Genomic DNA, 8,362 nt, shown 5'->3' with positions numbered 1-8,362 from the left:
GGTTATATTTAAATTCTCTAATTCTTACTGTTGATTCTTTTAATATGTTAAGTGATATTCTTTCTCAAATAATTGGATTAACTGCTACTATTATTATGAAACAAAATTTTAGTAGTAAATTTACTTATGGATTTACTCGAGCAGAAGTCACTGGAGCATTTATTAATAGTGTCTTTCAAATATCAATTGGGTTGTTTATGTCAATTCAGTCTATTGAAAGTTTCTTTGAGTTAGAAGAAGTAAAAGATCCATTATTTCTTCTTGCTGTGTCTGGAGGGGGGTTAGTTGTAAATATTATTGGAATGATTATTCTCCAAGAATACAGTTGCATTAAGAAAGTAAATAAAAAAATAAATTCACTAAACAAAAAAGAAGAAGGAAAATCAGAAAAAAGTGAAATTGAACTAAAAGAAATAAAAATTCAAGAGAAACCTCAACAAGAATTAACTCAAGTAGAAGACCTGTCTAGTGTAAGACGAATTCATGGGACTAAAAGAATGCTAGTAACACCAACACTACCAAACGAGAAAGAAAGTACTATAGGACCACAAAACATTGAAGAAAATAAAAACACTTCAACTAAAAAGAAAAATATCAATATTAAAGGTGTTTTTATTCATGTCTTTGGAGATGCTTTAGGGAGTGTAGCAACAATGTTTGTTGCGTTGTGTGTTTATTTCATAAATGGACATTGGAAATATTATCTTGATCCTGTTTCAAGTCTTGTAGTTTCATTAGTAATGATGATTACTGGTTTGCCTTTATTATATTCATGTATTCGAATTGTTATGCAAGTAGTTCCTAAACGTTTTGATTTAGAAAAAATTAGAGAAAGTATTTTAGAACATCCAGATGTTGTTGGAGTTCATGATCTTCATATTTGGCAATTAAACAATAAAATTGGTGTTGCAACATTAAAAGTTGAATTAAATGAAAAAATTATTTCACAAGGAAGTGTTAGTGATGATATAAGAAAAATATTAAATAATAATGACATTCAATTAACGACTATTGAATGTATAAATTCAATTCCTAAAAGAACACCATCATCAAGAGAGTGTTTCTTTTGACTTAGTTTATTCTTTAATTATACATATCATTAAACATATTCAATTATCCTTTTTTTATTATGTTTTGTTGGCTAAGCATTTTTAAATAAAGAAGAAATCCATCATTAGGTCTTATTGATGGTCTTTTTTGTTTTACTAAATTATAAGCCTCAGTAAAACTCATTTTCTTTTTCAAAATCAAATACCCAATAACAACTGTTGCACTTCTCGAAATACCAGCATTACAATGGCAAATAACTGATTCTTGTTGGTTCAAACATATATCAATAAAATCAATACATTTATTCATTAATGGTTTGATATTAAATGAAGGTAAATCTAATAATTCAATATTTTTATAATCAAATTCATTGGGAAATAGAGAAGGGATTAATGGAGCAACACATAAAATATGTTTAATTCCAAGAGAATGTAAATATACCTTATTTGTTACACAATCTTGACTTCCAAGATATAAATTTGAGATAATCTCATTTGCAATAGTATCAGGTGATTTATCAACTACAAAACCAAATGTTTGTTGTTGACTACCTCCAATTATTTTACCACTTTTTTCAAAGTGAATTTTTCCATCAATAGTAGTTACTTTTGTTTGAGTTGATTTTAAAGAGTTTCGTTGTTGTTTTAAACTATCATTGTCCATACAAAAATAATAAAACTTAAAAAGATTAAATAAAAAAGAGGTGAAAAATTAAAAATAAGTTCAGATTTCAATAGTTACTATTTGATAAAAACTCAGAAGTGACTGTTAAAGAAAGTTTCATCATTAATCACTGGATTTGCTGATCTCCCTATATACATAAGATCTTGTTCTTTTTCTTCATCAATTTCTGTTGTAAAATTTTTGTTTTTAAATATTTCTCTTACTTCAAAGTCAGCAAGAAGTGTTGAAGTACTTGCTTGTGAACAATCCCTAATAATTATAAGTCCTTTCATTTTATATTGGTTTAATAATTTTCCATTTAGAATGAAAAAATAGATTAATCAATCTCTTTTCATTTTATTTTAAATTCCAAAAAAAAAAAGATTTTTAAAAAACAAACATTAAAGAATTATCACAAGTAGGAGGTGCTGTTTCAATTCCAATTGCTATTGGAGATGCAATTTCATCATGAACACAGCGAATAGTTATTCCGTTCATTTTATTAACAACTATTATTTATTAGTTGAATATCTCTTTTTTTATTTCCCAAAAATATCTTTTATCACATCGCAATTGTTAATGATTTTAATCTTCTTTAATCTTTTTTCATTTTTTTCACTATTTTTAAACATGATTTTTTGTTAAAATCTAAATATATTAATCTTTTTTAACATTTATTGTTTTTATAGTTTAAAAGTTGTTTGTCGATATTTTTTATTAAATTTTTATTCGAACAACACAACAAGAGTAACAAAATGTGTTATGTTTTGTGATGACATCCTAAAAAAAGTGAATGAAAAGAAACAATCAATATACCAAGCAGTAGTAGGAGATCTAGGTTAATAAATAGCAGGTCTGAGCTTTTTCATTAAGGTACAAAACTCAGCATCAAAAGGTCTATAACATTAGTACAGTGATAAAAATTTTTCAAAAAAATTCACTTTAATTTGCACAAAAGATTCAAAAAAAAAAATAAAAACAAACTCGAGTTGGTTTGTCATTTCATCAAAAAGTTCAGCACTTTGAGGAAAAACCAATAACTTCTTTATTTGAGAATGCATTCCAATCAGAATTGTATGTTTGTAGAATTGGTTATCTAATAAAAGAGAACCAAAATTAAAACATTCTTGAACAGAATGATTTTTTACAAATTGATAACAAGAGTGGTGTAATTGAAGAAGATTCACATTTTTATTTTGGACTCCTTCTAAACACATTATAATAAAAGGATGACTATCCCCAATAATAGAAAATACTTCATCCACGTTTCCTTCTTTTAATTCATAAGCAAGTTTACCTGTTATATATTTTTGAATTGAAGATGAAATTTTCTTTTCAATATCTGAAGGATTTTCTAATATTCTTCCATGATAAATTGAATGGATTATATCATTAATTAAATTGACACTAACATTTTCAAGAAGTTGTAATGTTGATAATAATGCTTTTTCTCTTCCCATCATTACATCAATAACTCTAATAAATGCTGCTGCTTCATTTTGATATCCACTTTTTAATACATTTTCAAATAATTCTATTGGACTTGGAGTAACTGAAAATAATTTTGGCCATAAACAATTATCAATAATTCTTGAAATACGAATAATTAAAATTGGATACATGAAATGTTCTTTAAACACATTATGTAAATTTTTAAATTCTTCTTTTGTGATTTCTTTTTTATCAAAAATATCCAATGAAAAGATTAACAATTCTCTTAATGTATCAGCTGACATTTCTTCTTTTTTTCCTTCTAATAAATGTAATAATATCAAATGAGATGCACAAGGAATTGGAACGATATTACCTTGATCAATACAAAGAATTTCATTAGTAATTGTAAATTGTGAACCCATTAATTTTGGTATTTTATATGTTTGAAATAAAACAATAGCCGTTGAAGGTAAGGTGTTCATTGATAATGAATGAGAACCATGTAACATTAATGGTGGATATGAAATAATAATATTGTTAAATGATAAATAATTTTGAACTTTATTTGAAATAATTTCACATCTTTCAATTTGAGAAAAATCATCAATATTATAAATGGTTGATGTTAATAACCCTGAATCCCACTGAATTACCAAATGGTGTGGTGTAAGAATTTTACCATTTTGATTATAATGTAAATAAAATGAAATTGGAAAATGTTCTGCTGTAACAATATCAATATCTTCGTTACAAATTTTAAGTGAAAATAGCATTGAAATATCAAATATTCCTTCTCCATCAATTTTTTTAAAAACTGTTAAACGAGGAGAAGTTGTAGATATAATAACAAAATAATAATCTTCATTTGATTGTATTAATAATTTACTATTTCCACTTGGAAAATCATCGAAAGTAGGTGAAAATGGGTTATCTGGAATAATATAATCTTGTATCATATAAGTTAATGGTGATGATACTAGTGATTGTTTAGAAGTAAGTTCATGACGGTCATAAATTGTAATTGTATTTTCATAAAGATGTTCAAATTCTGGATATGAAACAACACTTATATGTAATGAAATATGGTCATTAACAAGTTGTTGAAAAATAACTATTTTTTCTTGAGAAAATGTCCAACTAATAGCAATTCTTTCTGATGGTATTTCTAATTGAATGATATTAATTGTATCATTTACACTATTTTTACTGAGTTGATGAACATATAAATTATTCTCACGTAACGCTAAAATAATAATGTCCATTCCATATCTGTAAAATGAAATTCTTTCAAATCCATTTTCAATTGCAGAATCAAATGCATTTGAATATTTATAATATTCAATCCCATTTGAAGTTATTACTCCAATCTCTTTCCCAAACACAACCTTAAGTCCCATCATATCATCACAATTAAGACTTTCTTTAACCTCCCATCGAGTAAATACATTAGACTCATATGCCCACAATGATCCTCTTCCAATACTAATGATTCCATATTCTAGTTTTCTTTCATTAAATAATTTCCCAATACAATTCCAATATCCATCAAATATCGTAATCCCAAGATTTTGATAATTAACAATAAGACTTCCATTTCTTGCTATTTTAATATCCACAGGATTAAAATCTCCCATAACACCAAATTGCCTTAAATCAATCTCTCCTATTTTACTAAATTCATTCAAAGCAGAAAATACTTCAATACACTCAGCTCTACCACAAAAAATATATATTTTTCCTATAGCAATAGATGAACACTTAGCAAGGATTTTATGATTAATTATTAAATTTTCACTAAATCGAATAAAATGAGTATCTTCATTTCCTCTAATAACAACAACATTTTTATTTGCTTTTATTTCTCCTTGTGGAAGATTTAACACATAGGTCATTGGCCGAGGTTTTAGAGTTGTTAAATTACCATTCTCGTGTAATAAAAAAATTTGTTGTTGTCCACAAGCAGAATATATTGTTGCAGCAAACTTTTTAGTATCCAATAAATATGGAAATAAACAACCTTTTGTATTAGTAATAGAAAATAATGTTTCTTTCTTTACAACAGAAAATTGGTATTGACCATTTGGTGTAATACAAGTAAATGTTCCTTTTGATGAAAATATATGAAGTACATTTAATTCAATATGATTTGCTGGATGTAAAATACCATCGTCTGGTGTAAATAACATAAGTGATTGATTTGTATGAATAATTAAAGCCTCTCTGGATGGTGTTGTTTTGAGAATCATAGAGTGGATATGAAGTACTCTTTCTCCAATATCAACTTTAAATTGAACTCCTTTATTTGTTAATAAAAAACTTGCCATCTTAACTTCTCTTTAACAAAATATTTCCATTTTTTATAGTTCTTTTTCAACTAAATTTATTCCTTTTATATTTTTTATTAAAAAAATGTATTATATATCAATATTTATTTTTAATATTTTTTTTTTAAAATATATCAAATATAAAATAACAAAGAGAACAAATTATGTAACTACTGATGGTTTTTCTCTTCCTGTAAATTTAGTAATTTGAGAAACAGCATATGCTACTGTCACCATATCTGCTAACATTTTATTTTGATCAGCCTTATAATCTTTGCTATACTTATCGAAATAAACTCTAATTGTAGCTCCAACTGAACCAGTTCCTGATAATCTAAAAATAATTCTTGATCCATCTTCAAAAACAAATCTAATTCCTTGTTTGGATGTAACACTTCCATCAACTGAATCATGATATTCAAAATCGTCACAGAATTTTAATGGAACTCCATTCAAATCACATTTAACAGTTTTAGCATTATCTCTCATCATTTGCATCATATCTTCTGCAGCTTTCTTATCAACTTCATCAAAATCATATCGTTGATAATAATTTCTTCCATACTTAGCCCAATGATTTTCAAGTATTTCTTTAACTCCAACTAATCGTTGTGCTCGTTCAGACTCAGCTGCTAAAATAGAAACCCAACATAATGCAGCCCAAATTCCATCCTTTTCTCTAATACCACAACACCCAGTTCCAAAAGACTCTTCTCCACATAAACTAATCTTTCCAGAATCCATTAAATTACCAAAGAATTTCCATCCTGTTGGTGTTTCTGTAATTGAAGTAACATGATCAACTGCAGCAGAAGTTGGCATTGAACGTGCAACTCCTTTAAATCCATTCTTCACAAAGAATGGAATGTCATTATATTTAGTTGATAAAATAGCAAGTGAATCTGATGGACTTACAAATGCACCTCTTCCAACAATAAGATTTCTATCTCCATCTCCATCAAAAGCAAATCCAATATCATAAGGTGAGTCCTCTGGAATTACTGCATGAACTAACTCAGCAGCATAAGTTAAATTAGGGTCTGGATGTTTTCCTCCAAAATCTGGCATTGGAATAGCATTTTTCAATGAACTTTCTGGAAGACCAAGAAGTTCACAAAATACTTTTTTGTTATAAATACCAGTAACAGCATTAAAACCATCAACTTGAACTTTTAAATGGTATTTAGAAACAAATTGTTTTAATTTTTCAAAATCAAAACATTCATGTAAATATGCAATATAATCCTCTAATGGATCAATAACATGAACTATTGCCTTTTTTCCTTCACATTCAATTTCAATATCTCCAATAGTATCAATAGTTAATGGTTTATTTAATTCAGCAATAACTATTTCTTTAATATTTCTAGCACTTTCTTCAATTTTAGATGTAACTTCAAGAGGAGCAGGACCTCCATTACTCATATTTAATTTAAGTCCAAAATCACCATGGTCCTTTCCTGCTGGATTATGGGATGCAGTCATAATAAATCCTGCTTCAGCTTTTCTTCTAATTATTGTAGCAGACTCAGCTGGTGTTGACATAAATCCACTTTTACCAACAACAATATCAGTAAATCCACGTGAAAGTGCAACACGTATAATAATATCTAAAGCCTTAAGGTTAAGATACCTTCCATCCCCTCCAATTATAATTTTACCAGGTTTTTGAAGGTTACTTGCAGCATTAAACATAGCATTAACAAAATTTTCAAGATAATTGGGTGTGTTTTCAACTTCAGAAGCTCTCTTACGGAGTCCTGAAGTTCCCATTGTTTGCCCACTAATTGGTGTAGTGGGGTATCTTTTAACTGTAGCTTGCATTATGATCTTGTAGAGTTACAATCTTCTCTTTAAAAGAAATTCTAATAATACACGTGGCACTGATCTGGTTCAACGAAAGTTCTTTATAATATTTATAGAATCTTTTGTTTTTGAGGTCTGAAATTAAAATTAAAATTAAAGCAATAAAATAGTTAGTACTATTATCATATGAAAAATTAGTTTTGTAAATTGAAAAGAATAAAAAAAAAGTAAAAATATTTGAAAAACTTAACAGAGAGTAAGATCTCTAAAACATATATTTGAATCTTAGTTTCAAGTTCATTAAAAAGTTATTTTTCTATCATATTAATTTAAGAAATACACTTTAAAGTAGTTGACAAGGTAAATTTCAAAAGGGTATTTAATTTTATGGATAATGAAATATTTCAATAAGGGTCATTTTCAATTATTTCTTTTTGATATTTGATTTATGTTGGTTGTACTAGATAATTTGTATTTTGTTTATTATGTCTAAAAGTTAAATAATGAAAGTTGTGAATGTTTTCAATAGAGTATTAAAAGGTTTTATTGTCTCTCATTTTGACAAGCAAATACATTCATAATGAAATGATAATAAACAAGTTATCTAAGCCTTAAAGAATGTAGTAGATAAATGTTATATACTTTTATTAATTAACTGTAAATGGTCTATAGTTATAATCTCTTTACATTTAATCAACGAGTCAATCAGAATACTAAGAACATAAATAAAAATCTAATTTATTTAATCAGTTATTAAAACTTGTTTTATGATTAAATTTTTTGTTATTTTAACATCAACAAGTTCATTATTAATATTTAAAGGTTGATGAAAAGAATAAAATATTTTTACATTTAATACTCTACCAAATTGTTAATATTTTTGTAGTTCGATGTCCATGAATAAATTTAGAAATGTTCAAATAGTCATGACAAGGAAATCTTTCGTTCTATGATAACTTTTATTATTGTAATTTCATCTTTTGTTTTATTTTTCTATTATTTCCTCTTACGATAATTTTATTTTGTATTGAGAAATTAGACACAACAGATTATTAAGAAGAATTATGGATATTATAGATCGGTAA

At 26.6% G+C, this 8,362-nt stretch overlaps 6 protein-coding genes across 6 annotated transcripts in view, besides 6 other annotated features; 2 read left to right on the top strand and 4 right to left on the bottom strand.

Annotated features, from left to right (window-relative positions):
• The window catches only part of EDI_174940 (uncharacterized protein), a gene marked incomplete at both ends in the record, with an annotated part of 372 nt that extends 338 nt beyond the window's left edge, over positions 1-34 (top strand). Inside the window, one exon of the mRNA XM_001733423.1 lies at positions 1-34. This exon is cut by the window's left edge and continues 338 nt beyond it. Coding sequence (XP_001733475.1) covers positions 1-34 — 34 coding nt within the window.
• A 10-nt stretch (positions 35-44) lies between these two features.
• On the top strand, positions 45-1,070 carry EDI_174930 (zinc/cadmium resistance protein, putative; the record flags this gene model as incomplete). The annotated part of the gene is made up of 1 exon (XM_001739347.1): positions 45-1,070. One exon carries the CDS (start codon positions 45-47, stop codon positions 1,068-1,070), a length of 1,026 nt encoding a protein of 341 aa, XP_001739399.1.
• Positions 336-421: a microsatellite.
• A 43-nt stretch (positions 1,071-1,113) lies between the features above and the next one.
• On the bottom strand, positions 1,114-1,713 carry EDI_174920 (dual specificity protein phosphatase, putative; the record flags this gene model as incomplete). Its single annotated transcript, XM_001739346.1, has 1 exon — positions 1,114-1,713. One exon carries the CDS (start codon positions 1,711-1,713, stop codon positions 1,114-1,116), a length of 600 nt encoding a protein of 199 aa, XP_001739398.1.
• Positions 1,714-1,715: 2 nt separating this feature from the next.
• Positions 1,716-1,750: a sequence feature (AT_rich).
• A 55-nt stretch (positions 1,751-1,805) lies between these two features.
• On the bottom strand, positions 1,806-2,211 carry EDI_174910 (uncharacterized protein; the record flags this gene model as incomplete). The annotated part of the gene is made up of 2 exons (XM_001739345.1): positions 1,806-1,983; positions 2,114-2,211. 2 exons carry the CDS (start codon positions 2,209-2,211, stop codon positions 1,806-1,808), a joined length of 276 nt encoding a protein of 91 aa, XP_001739397.1.
• A 135-nt stretch (positions 2,212-2,346) lies between these two features.
• Positions 2,347-2,409: a sequence feature (AT_rich).
• An 11-nt stretch (positions 2,410-2,420) lies between these two features.
• Positions 2,421-2,443: a sequence feature (AT_rich).
• Positions 2,444-2,552: 109 nt separating this feature from the next.
• EDI_174900 (uncharacterized protein) lies at positions 2,553-5,471 on the bottom strand (the record flags this gene model as incomplete). The annotated part of the gene is made up of 2 exons (XM_001739344.1): positions 2,553-2,610; positions 2,698-5,471. The coding sequence occupies 2 exons, from the start codon at positions 5,469-5,471 to the stop codon at positions 2,553-2,555; spliced, it is 2,832 nt and encodes a 943-aa protein (XP_001739396.1).
• A 63-nt stretch (positions 5,472-5,534) lies between these two features.
• Positions 5,535-5,620: a sequence feature (AT_rich).
• Positions 5,621-5,633: 13 nt separating this feature from the next.
• EDI_174890 (phosphoglucomutase) lies at positions 5,634-7,295 on the bottom strand (the record flags this gene model as incomplete). The annotated part of the gene is made up of 1 exon (XM_001739343.1): positions 5,634-7,295. The coding sequence occupies one exon, from the start codon at positions 7,293-7,295 to the stop codon at positions 5,634-5,636; it is 1,662 nt and encodes a 553-aa protein (XP_001739395.1).
• A 703-nt stretch (positions 7,296-7,998) lies between these two features.
• Positions 7,999-8,069: a sequence feature (AT_rich).
• Positions 8,070-8,362: the final 293 nt, after the last annotated feature.

The sequence above is a fragment of the Entamoeba dispar genome, genomic scaffold, assembly GCF_000209125.1.
Source record: "Entamoeba dispar SAW760 scf_1105229462123 genomic scaffold, whole genome shotgun sequence".
NCBI classification, from domain to species: Eukaryota; Evosea; order Mastigamoebida; family Endamoebidae; genus Entamoeba; species Entamoeba dispar.
This window is presented reverse-complemented; position numbering and strand designations above follow the sequence as displayed.